This window comes from Tursiops truncatus, chromosome 12, assembly GCF_011762595.2.
Source record: "Tursiops truncatus isolate mTurTru1 chromosome 12, mTurTru1.mat.Y, whole genome shotgun sequence".
NCBI lineage: Eukaryota > Metazoa > Chordata > Mammalia > Artiodactyla > Delphinidae > Tursiops > Tursiops truncatus.
Window position 1 is genome coordinate 71,703,989 of NC_047045.1, and position 21,209 is coordinate 71,725,197.

Genomic DNA, 21,209 nt, shown 5'->3' on the forward strand with positions numbered 1-21,209 from the left:
CCCCCAATTAAGTTGCCAACCCAACGTCTGACTCCCAGACACCAGAGAACACATTGCCTATTACATCACTCAAGTCCATTATTCTCCTTTCTCCCTATGGCATCCGCTCCTCCTAGATGCTTTTTAGCTCATAGTTTAAACAGAGGCAAGACATATTCTGCATTTTAAGATTAATATTATATATCCTTGACTTCTACAAGCCTAGACACAATGGGGACTGATGTTTAATAGATGTTAAGGGAAATTAATTTTTACACACCCTACATGCAAACAATTTATGCCAAAAAAAATGGTATGAAACCTTAAGTGGCACCTAGAAAATTTCAAAACAAATTGTTTTTCACTCTATATCCTTAGATCAGGTTACAGAGTCTGAGCAAAGTAGAAAAGCTGTCTTTTGAGATTTAGAATTTAAAACTTGAATATAATTATCATTAATTTATTACACTGAGTATCAACAGGCATTTTGCCATAGTTATTACTGTTACAGAACAGTTCTCAAAGAATGCCTACAAAGAAATGTTGTCTACCACCTATTTTCCCATTAATTTTCATCAGGCAAGGAGTCCTCTCTGCAAAAAAAATCTGGCTCCAAACATATTAAATAATAATCAGCATCATAAATGTTTTGAACATTTTTATAAAAAGAAAAAGATTCTAATAAAGCAATACCACTTGAAAATACTTGTAAAATTATAGGTACTCGACAATGTGTGTTGAGTAAATTAATTTGGTGTTCCAAGGCTGTGCCTAGAAGCATAATAGCCACTTGTTTTTTTAAAATACATTTCTGTCTGGATGTAAAATAGTTTAATTACACATTTTGGCTAGTGTAAAGATTCATGGAATTTGAATAATTAATTAAAGATAGAAGAAAATATCACCTTTGTAATCTTCTTAATTCATGAACTCACATACAAAAAACTATGGGTTTATTCTCTACATATTTAGAATGCTGAAATCTCTCCAGTTCCAATTAATGAAGGAAATCTCATCTCTTTTTGCTTCAGTGCCTGGCACTGAAATGCCTACTTAATAAACGTTTGATGAGTAAATGAATGTTTTTGACAGTAGCCAGGCGCTTACAGCAAAAAATGAGGTAATGCAGTGCATTGTGAAGAACATAGGAGGAAACAGATCTGGGTTCCTGTCCTAGATCTGTCACAAACTAGCGGTGTGACCTTAGGTAAGTAATTTGACCTTCCTGAGCTTCAACTTCCTTCATGTAAATATGGATGTTTGAGATGATCTTGAATGGCCTTCTAGCTCCAAAACACTACAGTTCTAAATCTTAAAACTGCCTGTTGTACTTTGGACTTTAGCCTTGTGTCTCTCCCTCCTGTTTAGCCTATAAAACTTTTGTATTTGCGATTATATGTAGTTGCCTCTGGAACTAAATCTATTAAGAGGTTCAGTATGCTAAGGCAAAGCAGAAGAAAGATAGTAGCCTTGAGGGCTCACAAATAAAAGACTTGAGCAAGTGTAGGAAATAAGAGAAGTAGAAGGGAAAAAGTGTCTCAGTAGTTCAGACTAGTGAAGTCTCCACATAGCAGGCTTTCTCTACAGCTAACAGTAAGTTTTATTTATGACTGATTAACAGCGATTGATTTATAAAAGCCTTCCCTTTCAAAGGGAGCACCAGGATGCTTTATTTCCTAATTGGATAGTGGCTTTGCACATAAATAAAGGGAGAATCCCAGCCACCGGTTGGGAAGACACTTTGACATGGCAGGTTTCTTCTTGTCTCTGCCCTGATTTACTGTATGACCTTGGACAAGTAGTTTATCTTCCCCCAAACAAGTTTCCGTAATTATAAAACGGAAATACAAATACTTGCTGCCGTCACTGGGGATTAATGATCAAGGTGAGTGTCTTCAAGCTCCCAGAGGGGAAAAAGCTGTATATAACTAAGCAAAGAACCCCTCGGTAACACTGTTGGACTTTTCACACAACTGGGGAAAGAAAAAAGCCACAGCACTAAAAATCCCTGCAGCTTTCAGTTTCACAGTCTAAACACAAAAAGCTCTCCCCTCTTACAACCAGACCAATTTTTCCTGCACGTTACCCAGCACACTCTGGAGACGAGGAAGTTTCCTGGCTGGAAGACAGGCGCTGAATTTATTCCTCCAGGGTCTGGCCCTTGCTCTATCGTGAACAGTGACATCTTTGGGGTGGGGTGGGTGGGCAAATTGGTGTTTCGGTGCCTCCATTTCTTCTTCTGTAAGATGCTGGATAATAATACGGCTTTCCATATATAAGGAGATATGTGTAAGTACCTGGCGTATGGTAAATTACAAATAAATAACCTGCTGTAACTTCTGTTCTTAGCAGCATAGTTCAAACTGCTGGAGTATTTTCCTCCTAAAAGTCAAAGGTCTTTATGAAACAGTGTCGGGGTACAAAGGTAAACCTGCTGTAAACATTTGTATTTTAAAAGGGGGTCGGGGAACTAATATAAAGCCTTGAAGCTCACTTCTTTGGCTGAGTAAGTTTGGGGGTAGGGGTGCTTGAACAACTCGTTAAAATTCGGCCGCGCGATCGCTAGGGGGCACTGTGAGCCTGCTTTGGCGAGAGAGAGACGGCGAGCTGCGCCGGGCGGAAGGGGCTTGGTGCTTTCAGCACCCAAGCGCGCGGGAGAAACGCAACCTAGCATTGCCGGCGACCCTAGGGCGAGCTCCGTCAGGCGTGACCCGGGCGACCCAGCGGGGGTGGGGGACGGGCTACATGCAGCCCCACAGCTCTTCGCGCTCGACTCCCCACGCTCACCAGACTCCTTCCTGGCAGATCCTTCCTGGCAACTGTTCTTAATGTGGTATCCGCGAGTCCGGAGGCTTGGGAACCCGGCCCACCCTCTCCCCCTGCCCCCAGCTATAGGCAATATTTTGGGTGCACCTAGGTGGGTTGTTTTGCCCGCCCAAAGGGCCAAAACTGTCATTTGATTCTTTAAGGGCTCTACGTCCCCAAAGGGGTTCAGCTCTTTTGATTTAGGAAAGAGGACCCCCTCCCTGCCCTGAAGGCTAAATGAGCAGGTCTGGAAACGACACTGACATCATCGTCGAGTCGGGGCTAGCGGCTGGCACGCCCCACGGCGACTCCAGGAAAAGTGTCCAGTTCAGGTCCTGAAATGGGTCAGGTGCGAAGTTGAAACGCCCTTCCGCGAAGAGTGGAGGCAGTGAACCTGCCCCACTGAGTACCTAGACCAAAATTCCCTTAGCCCCAAGAAGAGGTCAACACACTTAAGGAAACTCGGGCGAGGCACTCGGCGGTTCCACCTGCTCCTCGGGTCCCCGCCCCAGGCGCCTGTTCAGGCATTGGGCACGAAAGGGAAAATCGGTAGATGGTGTTCTTCCCTAGAGAGAAAGTGTGGCGGGCGGAGGTTGGTGCGTCTCCTCTAACGCGAGCTGGGTGCTGGTGTATCGATGTCCACGCGATCCCGGGGCGGGAGGCGTAAGCTCTGCTCCCCAGGCTCCTGGACTGAACGCCTCGAAGTGTCATCCCTGGGGGTAGAGCACCCGAAGAGGCAGGGCAGAGTGCTGGCGGGGGTGTGTGGGGGACCAGAAAGAAAGCACAGTGGAGACGAGGGTGAGAGAACCCGGCAGAAAGTCGCCGGGGTGGGGGGGGGGGGGGCGGGGTGGCAGGGAATGCGCCAGCCGAGGGGAAATTTCGTACAACCCGTCCCAAACTTTCAAAGACCCGGGGGCCTAGGAAGGGAGAGCCAGGCAGAAGTACCAGCCTCTTCCGCCGCCCAGAGTGCCCAGCTGCAGCGAGGAGGGGCCGCACGCAGCGCCGGCTGAAACGGGCGGTCCCCGCGTCGCGCCCACCCGCCGAGCCAAAGCGCCGCGGCCGGGCGCCGAGCGGCCGTTCCTGGGAGAAGCCAGAACGCCGGGCTCCGGCCTTGCGCGCAGGCTCCGAGCAAGGGGGATCCAACGCGGATCGGGAAAGGAGAAGGGAAACTTGACCTTCCAGCCTCTCCCAGCCTCTCCCAGCCTGGGGAAGTGCCCGTGGGCGACCGGCGAGCGCGCAGGCTGCAGCCAGAGAGGTTCGGGAAGAAGTGAGCGCAGAGATTTCCACGAGCTAGAGAAAGCGGATTAAAAACAAATGTGAAAAGCAATCCAAGGCATCCGCGGGAGCCCGGCAGTTTAGGAGACACCCCCTCTCCGCTAGGAGGACGACAGTGACTCGCACTAGCGAAGACGAGGCGCTCCTGGGCGGCCGCGGATCTGCGCCGAGGAGCTGCCTCCGCAGCGTGGGGCGCGCGTTTAGACGCCAACGGCGGCGGCCAGAAACTGAGATGCGGCGCGCAGCCCTAGGACGGTCCGGGCTGCGGAAAGTCCTGGGCGGCGCGAGGCGCCGCTGACCCCGCGCGGGTCCGAGGGGTGTGCCCGGGCCCCGCCCTCCTCCGCCCCCTCGCGCGCCCGCCGCGCGCCCCTCCCCTAGGCGCCGGCGGCGGCGGCGGCGGCGGCGGCGGAGAATCTAGGGGCGGCGCGGAGCGGCTCCCCCAGCCGCCAGTGCCTGCGAGCTCCAGGCTGCTTGGGGAATTCACTTTGCCGCTTTTCCGCTTCTCCCTCTTCAGGCTTCTGATGGCTTTCTATCTCCGGCCCTATCCTTTTCTTTAAAAGGAAAACTTCACTGAGATTTTTTTCTTTCCCTTTGGAGGAGAGGATTAAAAGTTCTCAGAACTGGTGTCGGCCGTGCCGCTCGGGCGCTGGGACGCCGTTTGCCGGCGGGGGTTCCAGTCCCACCATGTGCACCAACATAGTTTACGAGTGGCTGAAAGCGCTGCAGCTCCCGCAGTACGCGGAGTCCTTCGTGGATAACGGCTACGATGACCTGGAGGTGTGCAAGCAGATCGGGGACCCGGACCTGGACGCCATCGGGGTGCTGGCGCCCGCGCACCGGCGTCGCATCCTGGAGGCCGTGCGCCGGCTGCGGGAGCAGGACGCCGCCGCCGCCGGCCTCTACTTCACGCTGGAGCCGCAGCCGCCGCCCGCGCCACCCGGGCCGCCTTCGGTCGCCGTCCCCACTCGCCGCCGGGGGGAGCCTTGCGGCGGCCAGGCCCAGGCCCCCCGCGGGGACCCCCGCAGCCTGACGACCGCCCCTCGCGGCAGGGAGCTGGTGAGCTACCCGAAGCTGAAGCTGAAGATCATGATCAGGGATAAGCTCGTCCGCGACGGCATCCACCTGAGCAAGCCCCCGTACTCCCGCAAGGTAAGGAGGCGGCGTGGGCGCGCGGCGGGAGGGACGCGGCTCGGCCGCTCCTGCCCAGGCTTGGCAGCCCGCTTTTCCCAGGAAACGACGGGAGACGAGGAGGCTCTGGGTATTTGGGATTCTCTTCTGGTTTCTTTCTGTGTTCGCTTTTTATTCCTTGCTTCCCGGTGCCACCAACGGTTTATACGACAGGCTCCCTCACCCAGGTGTTACTTCTAAACTAGGACCAAGTGTCCGCGTAGGCTCGGTCAGGAACTGGGTGCGCGGTGCTTCTCCAGGAGCACAGGACAGTCATGATACCCTCCGTGGGAGTGTTTGGGTCTGAAGGTACCAGAAGACTGGTTAAAACCCACATTGTTCTCGACCTTTCTTTTTCTCACCTTTTTGAGACGCTCCCAAGGGAAATTGGCCGACCCTTTCCTTCAAAGAGTGAGAAATGATGCCCTGTTGCTCTCAATTCCATAAAGTCGAATCCCAGCTGCAAATTTGAAAAGTGAACGATTGACATGAACAGTCTAGGGGAAAAGTTAACAAAACACAAGTCAGTCCGCTTGGGATAAGTTCCTTCAGCTTAAGTGTAGGGAGGTAATGGGTGCTAAGGACATTGGTGGTAATGGGGTCACTGAGGGCGTGCTGCTGGGTCACCGGTTTGGTTGATTATTAATCCAGATGAGATGAAGCAGGTACAGCTGTGACTTCTAGAAAGCCTGAGTGGATTCTCATGTCGGAAAGGAGAGCACAGCACAAGGAAGTGAGATTTTCCATCACCAGTGAGGACTTCCCTGGGGAGAAGCTGGGAAAGTATGGCAGCCGATCTGTGAGGAAGGCTGAACTGTGGATTTGGGCCTTTAATAATTAACTACGGAAAGTCTTAATTTCTCACAAGAGCTCGGCCACCAGCTGAGTCTGTTCAGTTCAGGCTTCTGCAGCCATCCAGGTAGAGGGTCCTGACTTGAAAGGGAGAAGTAAACAGTATATGTAATCCTCAAGCTTGCCGGGAGTTGCCCAGGAAAAGGAGCACCTCAGCGGGAAAGTCAAGACATAGAGAGAAGCCCAGCGGAGAATGGTGGCAAGGATGCTGTAGCTGGAGGGGAGTAGACACAGCACCGCAGCAGAGACATGCGGGTAATCCAAATGTTGTGTGCGGATAATCCAAATGTTGTGTGCTTGTCTAGGGCACTTGCGTTGCTTTATAGTCCTAAGTTACGGTCATAACGTCTGGATTTAAGGAAGTTCAAGAGAAAACTTTGTACAATGTAGATAAAAATATCTAGGGTAGATGAGAATAGAAGGTTTAATATTATCCATAGGTTATCTTGTAAGACAGGCAACTGAGACAACCTGCTTAAGAGTATAAATTTGTTTTGTATGAGCTATATAAAGAGGGCAAGTCCGGAGGACAGTTTGCCTTAAGTTAAACACATGTTCCAGTTACCCACTCTGACTGTGTTTCTGCTATGTGCCCCAAACAGGGCGATGAAGGGGAGAACACAGTTTTCCCAGGCAGGTAGAGGTGGAGATACGTGTAGTGTGTATACAGTGACTCTGACATCAGTGTAAAATAAAGGCTCGTTCCTGGAGATGGCAGGTCAAAGGAGTTCAAGGCCAGTCAGACTTTTGTGATTACATCCTGGGAAGTGAGGTGGGCTTAGGCTGAGAGAGTGTGAGCTCCTGGGCACCTGGTGAGGGCAGAGGTCAAGTCCTGGCCAGAAAGGGATGCCGGGTACAAGTTCATATCACTAGGGCTTGCTGCTTCTTCAGAAGAGCTGGGTACGGGGCTGGGTGGGTAGAGGAGAGTGTGGGCTGCAGGTGGGGATGATGTAACGCATTTTGGTTCTGATGCTTAAAAAGGCCTCGATATCAAAGTCAGAAGCTGAAAAGGATAAGTGGAAGAGGGTTCTAAGGACATGAATGTCTGGGCATTGGCTTTGGACTGCGCATTCCTGCCTAGATCAGTGTGTGAGATGGTAGTGCATTTGAGTCAGTGCAATTTATCGAAGAAAATTTCGACTTACATTGTAGTACTATTTACTTTTGTAAATAATACTTTCTGTCAACTTCTATATAAATCCCATTACAATAATGTTTGATAGTAAAAATATACCCTCATTCACTTTCTACACATATGTAATTTCTCAAAGTGATGAAGAATGAAATGGGGCCAGAAGTGTTTGTGTACCTCCTTCATCGATGCTCCAAGTGGGGACCAAAAAAATGGAGCTGACGAATTTAAGTGTAAAAAAAATTCTGTCACTTCATGTATTTGTTACAAGAAAAACACACACTGAAATAGAAACTAAAATACAATTAATGTACCCCAAACTGAGCATGCACATGTACAGTGCCAGATCATGTTGCTTTTTCTGAATTTGTTGCCTACGTATGCATTGCTTCTTAAATTTTGGATTTTAAATGATCTAAGAAGTTGTTTTCTGCAACAGTGTTAGGACTCTTTTTTTAAAATTAATTAATTAATTAATTTTTGGCTGCATTGGGTCTTTGTTGCTGCACACGGGCTTTCTCTAGCTGCAGTGAGCAGGGGCTACTCTTCGTTGTGGTGCGCGGGCTTCTTATTGCAGTGGCTTCTCTTGTTGCGGAGCCCGGGCTCTAGGCACGCGGGCTTCAGTAGTTGTGTCTCACGGGCTCTAGAGCACAGGCTCAGTAGTTGTGGCGCACAAGTAGTTGTGGGCTTAGTTGCTCTGCGGCATGTGGGATCTTCCCGGACCACGGCTTGAACCCGTGTCCCCTGCATTGGCAGGCGGATTCTTAACCACTGCGCCACCAGGGAAGCCCAGGACTCTTCTTTAAAGTGTGATCCACTGTTTAATTTCTCCAGATTCCTTGGCTCTGTCAGGATCAGAACACAGTGTTCATTCTGTGCATTTGGAATTCTGCTTGTTAGAGAGGCCTCACGTCTCCTTTATAGTCTTTGCATGGCTGATCCTTGTAATTTTTTTGTACTTTGGTGAGAATATTAGATGGTTTGAAAGCGGATTTTATGTAGGGTGATCAAGGCAGGAATAGTGAATCTTTACAGGGGAAAGTAAGTTGAGGAATTTTCCCAGGAATTACTTGAAAGGACTGCAGGATTGTGGTATTTGCCCCAATAACAGTTAATGTTACCGGGAACTGTGCTGCAGTGCTGTGTTCATTGTCTTATCAACAGTTGCCACTTTCTTCTTTTAGGTGAGTTAAAATGTAAGAAAAGTAAGTTTCTCTCTGTAGCAAGGCAATCCAGCTTTGGAAAACCAGGAGCTTGGAAAGAGCGCTGCTTGAAATCTAAAAACATTGGATGAATCCCTCTTCTGCTCTGTCCTTAGCTTCTCCGACTGCTGTGATTTCTACCTTAATGAAGTGGGGATATGTTTTCACAAAGTAAGGATTAGGAAAAGCTTTGTGTTCATGTTCTCGATACTTTATCAAGCTTCTCTATGCTGAGGCTCTGCCAGGCTCCAGGTTACTGTGATTGGCAGGATGCAGAAGTCCTGCCTTCAAGGAACTTGGGATCTAGCGGGGAAGACATAAAATGGGATGAACAGCAATGATAAAGTATAGTGATTGCTTCCAACCTAGTTTGCGGGGAGGGGGATCATGGCAGATTTTCTAGAACTGGCCTTTGGTCTGAGAACTGAAGGATGGAGGGTTTAGCCTGAAGGAGAGGAGGGTCCTAAGGGAACAAGTGTTCTAGGTATAGAGAACAGTGTGTGCAAAGGGCCAGAAAGGGAAGAAGTGCAGCAGGGCACCGGGAATTTAAAGGAATTCAGTCTGGCTGGAGCACGGAATGCTTGGAAGAAGTGGCAAGAGATGGCGAGACAGGCAGGGGCTGGTCCTGGATGGCCTTGGAGTAATATGTAGGCGCTGGAGTGTATCTCGAGAGGGGAGCTATTGATGGATCCTGACCAGAGATAGAGGAAATGATTAGGACGAGGTTGCAGTGTCAGGAGAGATTTGCCGGCAGCCTGGACTGCGTGGCGACAGGCTGGGAGGCGCCGTGGAGGTAACTGAGGGGTAGAATTGCTGGGACTGGATGATTGTTTGGACGACAGGGATGAGGGGAGAGAGGTTGGGATGACGTGTAGATTTCTGATTTAGGATTGCGATGCCCTTTCCTGAGCAAGGGGCCCAGGAAAAGAGCAAGTTTGGAAACAGAGATGTTGCCTTCAGGTTTAAATATACTGTTGCCGGAGGCATATTTGAACATATTTGTCTAGTTGGCAGTTGGAAATACAGTTGTGGAGCAGAGGAGAGATGCTGGGACAAAAGATACAGATTTGGGAGTAGTCTGCACATTGAAGCCACAAATACGAGTGATCTGTAGAGGGAGAAGGGACCAGGACAGAACCTTGGGGAACACCAGGATTTGGGAGATGGGCAGAGGACGAAGAACCTTCGAGGGAGGCAGAAAGGGTGAGTCAGTGGAAGCAGTGACACTTCAAGGAGGAGGGACTGGTCAGGAGGTCAGAGACTGGTCAAGCAGGACGAGAACTAAATGTATCCATGCCATGGGAAGTAGCAGCCATGCCAGTGGGGACCTCTGAAATAGCAGGTTCAAGTGATGGACCAATGAGAGGACGTGGAAACAGGGAGCATAGACAACTTTTGTTTTTAAGATTTAATTTTTTTTAAAGAGCAGTTTTAGGTTCTCAGAAAAATTGAGAGGATGGTCCAGAGAGTTCCTATATACCCCTGTCCCACACATGCATAGTGTTCCTCGCTCCCACCAGAAGTGGGACATTTGTTACAATTGATGAACCTACCTTGATACATTATAATCACCTAAAGTTCATAGCTTACATCAGGCGGTCACTCTTGGTGGTGTGCATTCTTGACTTTGAACAAATGTATAATGAATGACATGTAGCCATCATTATGGTATCGTGCAGAGTATATTCATTGCCCTAAAAGTCCTCTGTGCTCTGCCCATTCATTCTTCTTTTCCCCCAGCTCCTGGCAAGCAATGATTTTTTGCTCTCTCCACGGTATTGCCTTTTCTAGAACGTCACATATTTGGAAAGGCTACATAGTATATAACTTTTTCAGATTGGTTTCTTTCACTTGGTGACAGGCATTTATGATTCCTTTGTGTCTTTTCATGGCTTGATAGCTTATTTGTTTTTAGCCCTGAGTAATAGTCCATTGTCTGGATGTACTATACGCAACTTTTTAATGAAGTCAGACTGAGAAAATAGACTAAAGCTATAGCTGGAGGAAGAAGGGAGAATTTGAGTCAAGGGAAGAGTTTTGTGAATTTGTATTTTTTTTTAAGGATGAGAGAAGCTACAGCATGTCTAAGTGTTGGTGGGAGGGAGCCAGAGAGAGGGAGCGGGTGAAGATGTGGGAGAAGGGAGACCACCCAAGAGATCAAGGAGGTGGGAGGGAATTGTGTCCAGAGCACTGGAAAAAAAAGGGGAACACACTTCCAGTGTGTGGGGGGATGCCTTCTCCATGACAGAGGGGCGGAGAGGAAGGGTGGATGAGGAGACTGGGAACTTTGTGGGGATGGCGTTGAAGAGCCCTCATTTCTCTGTCTGCTCACATGATACCAGTGAGGGGGGAGATGGAGAGATCAGAGGTTTACGGAGCGTATTGCGTTAATATACAAATACTAGGTATTATGCATCTGGTGTTTATAGCTATGCCTAAATGTAAACGTTACACAATAATGCTTGTAGGATATATATAGCTCTACGTGAATAGAAAGTACTCTCACCATTCCTATGTTTGCGCTGCAGGCTACAAGCTATGTGATGTTGTATTGCGTCCTGTAAGTTTGGCAGTGCTTGTGCCTGGGGGTTGTGGTAGATGTGGGTTGTATGGGACTGTAAAAGTATCCTGTTTTCTAGCAGACTTGGAAAAGCGGAAGGCAGGCTCTAGGGTAGATGGTGGACGGGGAAGGTGTACAGACTTCTTCACTGAAAAATATCTCCTTGCCACACACTACCAAGTAGAGCTGAGTTAATATAATGTTATTTTAAAAATGCTGTAGGAGTGTTAAGCTTCATTCACGCCTCAGTGTGAATTTAATTACCGTAAGTAATAAGACTCTCATGGTAACAGGGTTATTCATGGATTTTGGGGAGAGATGGCTTGGGATGGAGGTGTTTGGAGAGACAGGTGGCATGAGGGCTTCTGTTTTTTGGGGCCAGGGTGAAGGATATAGAAAGAATATTTAGAAAGGAAAGAGAGGTTGGCAGAGGACATGCTTACGTCCTTTGGAGTTGTGCCTTGGGTCCTGGCAGAAGCTGAAATGACAGTAAATATTCCTTCTCCCAAGAATGTCTCTGCCTTCATGGTGCTAATATCATTGTTTATTTTCAATCTGTTGTTTGACTGATTCATGTAGTACCATGGGAGACATGACAACTTCTACAAACTTATTTTAGAAAATGACTCTTATAACCAAGTTTGTGGATATTAGCAGGCATTGAGCAAACAACATTTGCCAGATGGGTGGCCTGGCTCCTGCCACCCCGTATCTGTCCTTGCTTAGACATTTCAGCCGCCATCATAGTGGTCATGTCTTGGCTGTGTACAGGAAAGCCTGTTGGCCCAGGTCTTACTCCTGATAATAGGGGGATTTGGTAATTAATCAGCAGTAAATTTTTAGTACCAGTGATACGCAGTCATTTCTGCAGGCCTGAGGATACAATAATGAAAATTATTTGTAAAAACTTCAAAAATTAGATTTTCAAAATTCGGTTGGAATGTTCAAAACTGTCACCTGGTAGTGAGAGATTGACATATATACTATTGATACTGTGTATAGAATAGATAACTAATGAGAACCTACTGTATAGCACAGGGACCTCTACTCAGTGCTCTGTGGTGATCTAAATGGGAAGGAAATCCAAAAAAGAGGGGAGATATATATATATATATGTATATATATATATGTGTGTATGTATAACTGACCCACTTTGCTGTACAGTAGAAACTAACACAACATTGTAAAGCAAATATACTGCAATGGAAATTTTTTTAAAAAGGAAGATTAAGGGCTTCCCTGGTGGCGCAGTGGTTGAGAGTCCGCCTGCCGATGCAGGGGACATGGGCTCGTGCCCCGGTCCGGGAAGATCCCACATGCCGCGGAGCGGCTGGGCCCGTGAGCCATGGCCGCTGAGCCTGCGCGTCTGGAGCCTGTGCTCCACGACAGGAGAGGCCACAGCAGTGAGAGGCCCGCGTACCGCAAAAAAAAAAAAAAAAAGGAAGCTAAAAAAGGAGCAAAAAAAAGAGAGAGGTTAAGCAACCTGCCCAAGGTCATACAACTTGCCCAAGGTCACACTCTTAACTACTGCCTCTGTGGATGGGAAGAAAAATACAGCTATTCCTTCTTGGTACGTATTATTATTTTCATATTTTTATTAAAATTAAAAAGGTCAAAAAAAAAAAGAAAGCTCTTTTCTCTGCACTGGCATCTCCAGTCTTAAAGAGGTCTCAGTTGTGCTCATTCTTCCTTCCTCACTCTTCAGTGAGGAAAAGATGCTCAGGGCAGGGTTAGCAGTACTAAGGGTGGGGCCTCATGAACCTTGTCTGCTCTTAGGTAGTTGTCTAATGCATGCCATGAAAAATAAGAAAGAAATTTTGATAAAAAGCACATTTTTTTCAGATTATGTAAGTAATTAGATTCTAGTTCACCAGAAATATGTTCTGAAATGAATTTTCTTGAAGTAAGGTAAGTCAGATGACACGGACTCAACCAACGCTGGTGCTTGAAATTAACAAGGGATATCCTAAGGTATTTGGAAGAACATTGCCCATGGTGAGGGAAAGTACACCCAGGACCATGATTGGTATAACTTTTCAAGGTTATAGTCTGTGTAGAGCTAGAAACAGCATCGAGTCCTTAGCTATAGCTAAGGCTTATTATACTATTGCTAACACTTGAGTTAAAAAGTTTTTAACAGTTATTTGCTAAGTTTTATGAAAAATGCTATTTCAGATCAACCGCTGATTTGGACTTGAGGACGCCTGGGAGAAGTAGGAAGCGAATCCTTGTTTTCAGTCAATATAAAAAGTATTAAGGGCAAATAATTGTGGATCATGCCAAAAGGCATTAAGCATACAATCCGTCTTACATAGAGACTAAGTGACATCTAATAGTTTAAAGAGATTTCATTACTGCTTCTAATTGAAATAAATGGTCTAATGAGCTCTTAAAACCTTACTGTTATGTTTCCATAAAGTTATAAATACAAACAAAATAAGACCTACTTCATTTGGAACATGTCCGAAAGATGAGGAAAACAATCAGCATTGTATTCTTTACCAAAATCCGAATTTTAAGATATTTTCCCTAGAGCATACCATAATTTTATAATAAGACTAGAAGTGTACCTGTTGTATTTGACACCTATATTTTTTTAACACCCTACCTCTATTTGACAAAGCTATTTTAAGTAAAAGTCATGGAATAATACACAGCAATTATTTTCTTGATTTCTTCTGTAGTTTTAAACAGTTAACAGTTAAAATAAGGAATATATTTCAGTTTTAAAGAATTCAAATTTAATAAAAACATTTCATCTATAAAATAAAATTTGCACTTAACCAAACTAACATATTGCACATTGCAGTTTGTACTCTGTTTCACTGTTTTGACTTTTCAACACATATAAAAACTCTAAGTGGTCATAAGAATAATGGAATTGAACTAACTCAAGTTTCACGTTTTTCTGTTTTGTTTTTACAAATCACAATGCTATCATTGTTTATTTTCAATCTACAGTTTAACTTATTCATGTAGTACCATGGGAGAGACATGACAACTTTTACAAACTTACTTTATTTATTTATTTTTAAGGTTTTTTTTTTTAATTAATTAATTTACTTTTGGCTGTGTTAGGTCTTTGTTGCTGCACCCGGGCTTTCTTTAGTTGCAGTGAGCGGTGGCTACTGTTTGTTGTGGTGTACCAGCTTCTCCTTGCGGTGGCTTCTCTTGTTGTGGAGCACGGGCTCTAGGCGCACGGGCTTCAGTAGTTGTGGCACATGGGCTCAGTAGTTATGGCTCGCGGGCTCTAGAGCACAGGCTCAGTAGTTGTGGTGCACAGGCTTAGTTGCTCCACGGCATGTGGAATCTTCCTGGACCAGGGATTGAACCCGTGTCCCCTGCATTGGCAGGCGGATTCTTAACCACTGCACCACCAGGGAAGTCCTACAAACTTATTTTGGAAAGGACTCTTAAAACAAAGTTCGTGGGTTGGTGCCAACCATATAACCAGGAGTTCTGTGAATTAACTCCCAGGTAGGACACAATGCCTATAAAAGGACAGGTAATAAAAGATGCTAATTTGGGCTTCCCTGGTGGCGCAGTGGTTGAGAGTCCGCCTGCCGATGGAGGGGACACGGGTTCGTGCCCTGGTCCAGGAGGATCCCACATGTCGCGGAGCGGCTGGGCCCGTGAACCATGGCCGCTGAGCCTGCGCATCCGGATGAAGATGCTAATTTGAAGCAAATGTAAATGCCATTGAAACTCGACAGTAACTGTGACAGCTAGAAGTTAGGCCAACAAAAGGTTTTTTTCAGGGAGAAGTGTTTTATCACTGACATTGTTTAGAGTTTCTATAGGTCTTGTTCATAATTTAAAATTTCATTTTGTTTTAAGGGCCCCTTTTTTGCCTGCCCTTTCTCTCTGCCCTGTCCTTGGAAGACATGAGGAAATGTGATCTTTTTAGTTTAAGAAACGTTATTTCTTCTGTAAAATAATGCCAGTATTTATCTCAAAAGGTTGTAGTGTGAATTAAATGGGATAATATTTATGAGGTTGTTTTGTAAATTCTAAAAGAACTTCACAAATTTGAAGGGCTCTTACTGATAGTGAATAAATCATTGTTTCTAATACAATTTTGAAAATATTTCTGATTGAAAAGTGAATAGACTGAATTGAGAAAATTTGGAGAACACTGAAGCAGACTGAGAAGAAATTTAAAATGGTCTGTTTTACAGTTTCTAACACTACAGTGTATTTCTTTAAAAATCACCTATGAATTAGAATTTCTGTCTTATACACATGCATAAATCTGGTATTGGATAAGAGTAAGGATAAGGCTAGTCCTATGTTGGCAGATATCATTTGAAAAGTGATTTTAATGCTAAGACATATTCCATCTTAGTTTAGCACCATAATTAATTTAACCATGTTCTTATTGGGTTGAAACCTCACCCATGTTATTATTGATTATTTACATTTCTTCATAATTTGAAAATGTCATGTTTGAGAAATAATATTTCATCATTCTTTGAATGACATTTCTTAGATTATTGATTTACATAATTTCATGTTTGTGGCTTTTATAATTATGTATTGCTTATTCACTGTACTTGCCTGTTTTTTCTGTTGGTCTTAGACCACTTCCAGTTGCTTGGCAAGAGCTCTTTATATATTAAGGAAAATAATCATTGTTGCATAGAGGTTGCAGAGATTTTTCAGAGTGTGGTTTACCTTAGATTTTAATGATTTATTTTTGGATGTCCAAAATTTTAAAACTCCTATGTATTCCACCTTATCAATAATTTTAGTTGTTTCTTCCGGACTGGAGGAATATAGAGGGTACAGACTTGGATAGAATTGAAGTTACATTCTTTTTTACCATTTACTTGGACAAATTATTTAATCTTTCTAAAACTCAGTTGTCTCATCTATAAATGGGTATAATATTACCTACTTCTTAAGGGTGTTGAATCAGAGAGACAGTATATGAAAAGTGCCTCAAAGAATAACTGACAGTAATTCCTCAAAACATCTGGCTAATCTTTGTTGTATAATACAAAATCTTGTGATTATAAAGTTATTCTCAATATGAAGACCTATCTTAAATTATTAGTTCATGTCCTTATGATTCTGTTGAGGCTAAATGTTCTTTCCATATTTCAGAAAGCTGTTTAAATAACAATAACGTACATAATTTGTTTGTTATAATGATTGAAAATATTTTACTCAATTTACCATTTGCCTTTTAGGTTTTCCTTTCTCTTTTTTTAAATTAATTTTTAATTGGAGAATGGTTGCTTTATACTGTTGTGTTAGCCTCCACTGCACAACAAAATGAATCAGCCATACACATACAGATATCCCCTCCCTTTTGGACTTCCCTCACATTTAGGTTACCACAGTGCATTAGGTAGAGCTCCCTGTGCTATACAGTATGTTCCCATCAGCTCTCTATTTTATACATAGTACCAATAATGTATATGTGTCTATCCTAGTCTCCCAATTCCTCCCACCGCATCCCTTTCCCCCTTGGTATCCATACATTTGTTCTCTAGGTCCGTGTCTCTATTTCTGCTTGCAAATAAGATCATCTGTACCATTTTTCTAGATTCCACATATATGCTTTATTATATGATATTTGCTTTTCTCTTTCTGATTTACTTCACTGTGTATGACACTCTCTAGGTCCACCCACGTCTCTACAAATGACCCAATTTCATTCCTTTTTATGGCTGAGTAATACTCCACTGTATATATGTACCACATCTTTATGCATTCATCTGTCGATGGACACTTAGGTTGCTTCCATGTCCTGGCTATTGTAAATAGTGCTGCAATGAACATCGTGGTACATGACTCTTTCTGAATTATGGTTTTCTCTGGGTATATGCCCAGTAGTGGGATTGCTGGGTCATATGGTAGTTCTATTTTTAGTTTTTTAAGGAACCTCCATTCTGTTCTCCATAGTGGCTGTATCAATTTACATTCCTCCCACAATACAAGAGGGTTCCCTTTTCTCCACACGCTCTCCAGCAATTATTGTTTGTAGATTTTTTGAGGATGGCCATTCTGACTGGTATGAGGTGACGACTCATTGTAGTTTTGATTTGAATTTCTGTAATAATTAGTGATGTCGAGCATCTTTTCATGTGTTTGTTAGCCATCTGTATGTCTTCTTTGGAGAAGATTGTTTGTTTTTTATGTATTGCACTGTATGAGCTGTTTGTATATTTTGGAGATTAATCCTTTGTCAGTTGCTTTGTCTGCAGATATTTTCTCCCATTCTGAGGGTTGTCTTTTCATTTTGTTTATGGTTTCCTTTGCTGTGCAAAAGCTTTTAAGTTTCATTAGGTCCCATTTGTTTATTTTTATTTTTATTTCCATTTCTCTAGGAGGTAGGTCAAAAAGGATCTTGCTGTGATTAATGTCAAAGAGTGTTCTGCCTATGTTTTCCTCTAAGAGTTTTATAGTGTCTGGCCTTAACATTTAGGTCTTTAATCCATTTTGAGTTTATTTTTGTGTCTGGTGTTAGGGAGTGCTCTAATTTCATTCTTTTACATGTAGCTGCCCAGTTTTCCCAGCACCACTTATTGAAGAGACTGTCTTTTCTCCCTTGTATATTTTTGCCTCCTTTGTCATTGCTTAGGTGACCACAGGTGCGTGGTATCTCTGGGCTTTCTATCCTGTACCACTGACCTATATTTCTGGTTTTGTGCCAGTACTATACTGTCTTGATTACTGTCGCTTTGTAGTATAGTATGAAGTCAGGGAGCCTGGTTCCTCCAGCTCCGTTTTTCTTTCTCAAGATTGCTTTGGGGACTTCCCTGGTGGCACAGTGGTTAAGAATCCACCTGTCAATGCAGGGGACACAGGTTTGATCCCTGGTCCGAGAAGGTCCCACATGCCGTGGAGCAACTAAGCACGTGCACCACAACTACTGAGCTTGTGCTCTAGAGCCTGCAAGCTACAACTACTGAGCCCGCGTGCCACAACTACTGAAGCCCGCATACCTAGAGCCTGTGCTGGGCAACAAGAGAAGGCACCACGATGAGAAGCCCACGCATTGCGACGAAGAGTAGCCCCCACTTGCCACAACTGGAGAAAGCCGGTGCTCAGTAATGAAGACCCAACGCAGCCATAAACAAATAATTTAATTAAAAAATTTAAACAATCTAAACTTACACCTAAAGCAACTAGAGAAAGAAGAACAAACAAAACCCAAAGTTAGTAAAAGGAAAGAAATAATAAAGATCAGAGCAGAAATAAATGAAATAGAAACAAAGAAAACAATAGCAAAGATCAATAAAACTAAAAGCTCGTTCTTTGAGAAGATAAACAAAATTGATAAACCTTTAGCCAGACTCATCAAGAAAAAAAGGGAGAGGACGCAAATCAATCAAAAAAAAAAAAAAAAGATTGCTTTGGCTATTCGGGGTCTTTTGTGTTTCCATACAAATTGTAAAATTTTTTGTTCTAGTTCTGTGAAAAATGCCATTGGTAATTTGATAGGGATTGTATTGAACCTTTTTTTTTTAATGGAGAAGTATAATCCATCTATTTTTGTGATTACTTTTATTCTTATAATAAATCCCTTCTTTAGTCCAGGATCAGTTAATATTTACCTACATCTCTAATTAATTTATTTGGTTTTAGGTTTACATTTAACTCTAATTCATCTGAAATTTATTTTGGGACATGATACAAGATGGAGTTCTGGGCTTCCCTGGTGGCGCAGTGGTTGAGAGTCCGCCTGCCGATGCAGGGGACACGGGTTCGTGCCCCGGTCCGGGAAGATCCCACATGCCGTGGAGCAGCTGGGCCCGTGAGCCATGGCCGCTGAGCCTGCGCGTCCGGAGCCTGTGCTCCGCAACGGGAGAGGCCACAACAGTGAGAGCCCCGCGTACCGCAAAAAAAAAAAAAAAAAAAAAGATGGAGTTCTAATGTTGTATGTAATCATACACAGGTGATAATTTTATCACCTACTTTACAGGAATTACAGCTTTTATTTCTGTGTTCTGGTCGTACTGCATTGGCTAGAATTTATGTAGCATTGTTAAATAATAGTGATAATTAGATGTTCTTGTCTTATTCCAAATTTTAATGGACATGCTACAAGTATTTTGTTATTATTCTGCCATCGGCTCTCAGCTTAAGATACTCTTCATGAGGGAGACGCAAGAGGGAAGAGATATGGGAACATATGTATATGTATAACTGATTCACTTTGTTATAAAGCAGAAACTAACACACCATTGTAAAGCAATTATACCCCAATAAAGATGTTAAAAAAAACAACCCCCCCCCCCGAAAAAAAGATACTCTTCATGATGTTGAAAAGCATCTTTGTTTTCCTAATTTTATAGGCATTTTTATTGGGAATGGATATTTGATTCTATTAAATACCTTTGTAGCAACTTAAAAATAATTGAAAGTCTTTTTCTTCCTGGGCCTAATGTTGTGATGTATTGCATGAACAAATTTCCTAACATGAAACCATCCTTAAGTGTTCTCTTTTGAAGCCACCTGAGTGTGAGAGGAGGAATTTTGTGATCTTACTCCCAGATTATTGTGACATTCTTTTACGTTACGTAGCTTTTCTTTCAGGAACGATGTTTGACATTTACCTTCAGTTTGGTAACTACTGTGGCAGTTGTTGTCATGATATTATTACAGTTGACTTCCTGCCAATAGCTTTTTGGAAGTTGCCGTCTCTGTCTAGACAAGCAAGAGAGGCAGCGACAGCAGTGAGATGTGGGGACCAGCCCCGCACCCTTCTTGCTCAAAAGACAACAGCCACATAGTTGTGGGTAACGATTGAATTTTCTGGTTTTGCAGACATTTTGTTTTTGAACCAGAGGGCAGAGACTCTGAGGGGGGTGAGGGGTTAACTTGAATCTTTATTGATTTTACTGTTTTCACAGCCAAAATGGGCTTTTTTTCCCCCCTAAGTATAGTTCGGGAAATTGCTCCCAGATTCTAGAATTATATTCTTTTCCTTCATCCTCCCACTCTCCCACTCCCCCCACCCCCTTGTACTCCCTCATCAACTAGTCTGCTCCCTTCCTGCCCTCACCCTACCCAAGGCCTGTTGGTGGACAATACAGATGGGGGTTGCTTGCCAGATGCCATGTTAAACTGAAAACCCTTACAAAAGAAATTGAAGTGACGTTCATTTTAATTTGAATGTTTGGCTTTGCGTAGAAACAGTAGCCCAATTGTAACAAAGATGAAGTTGGAAAACTCTGTAAGAAATATTGTTATAACAAATCCTTGATTTACATTTAAACATGTGTTGACAGGTCAAAAAGAATGACTTTTTTAAAAGGTCGTTGAAGCAAGGATTAAAGATGGGGTACAGAATGGTATGTTTCTGGAAGAAATACCTACCTCAGGTGCTGGATTCAGCTCAGTGTGTAGAAATGGATGCACCCAACGCTTCCCAAGCTGGCCATCAATCACGCAATAAATATATAGGCACTTTAAAGTAACCATATATCAATGCAGAATGGAACACTGCTGGATTAGGAGGTGCTCCTTTGGGAAACTCTTGATTGACAAAAGTAGTACTGCATTAAGTAGCAGCAATATTTTCATGGCCAGAAAGTAATAAAGCAGTAGATAATCTTTATGAAGAGGAAAATATGTTACATAAAAAACCGTTGAGCAATTCTTAGAACTTGCTAACTACAGGATCCAGTTAAGGTGAAAAATAGCTCTACCTAAATGTGAAAGAAAAAAACGATAATTCAGTGAATTGTTAATTGCATCCAAGTTCAGTGCTCTAGTCCCTGTCATTGATAAGGCATCTAAAGAAAAGAGGGGATTCGTTGCTATCTGGGATTGCCCGAACCCCCTGTATCTCTGGTTTGCACAGTAGGAGAAAAATTCAGGCTATGCATATTGCATCCATTATAGATTAGAGTGGAGCCAGAGGGTATGCAAAATAGTTTACTCTTTTGAGACCTACTTCATTACGGAGAGGTGGTGGAGAGATGGAGTTAGGTTGGTGACATTAACTTTGAGTTCTACTGTTGTGTCATTTTATTTTATTTTATTTATTTATTTATTTTGCGGTACGCGGGCCTCTCACTGTTGTGGCCTCTCCCGTTGCGGAGCACAGGCTCCGGACGCGCAGGCTCAGCGGCCATGGCCCACGGGCCCAGCCACTCCGTGGCATGTGGGATCTTCCCAGACCGGGGCACGAACCCGTGTCCCCTGCATTGGCAGGCAGACTCTCAACCACTGCGCCACCAGGAAAGCCCTCTATTTATTTTTAAATAAATTTATTTATTTC

The 21,209-nt window shown here is 44.0% G+C and overlaps 1 protein-coding gene across 1 annotated transcript; it reads left to right on the plus strand.

The window, feature by feature from the left end:
• The first annotated feature begins 4,585 nt into the window (after window positions 1-4,585).
• On the plus strand, window positions 4,586-5,427 carry SAMD5 (sterile alpha motif domain containing 5). The gene has a single exon (XM_004317669.3). It carries the CDS (start codon window positions 4,744-4,746, stop codon window positions 5,425-5,427), a length of 684 nt encoding a protein of 227 aa, XP_004317717.2. The 5' UTR covers window positions 4,586-4,743.
• The last annotated feature ends 15,782 nt before the right edge of the window (window positions 5,428-21,209 follow it).

Excerpts from the sequence above, each read along its gene's own strand:
- SAMD5 (XM_004317669.3), top strand. The coding sequence starts at position 4,744 with ATGTGCACCAACATAGTTTACGAGTGGCTGAAAGCGCTGCAGCTCCCG.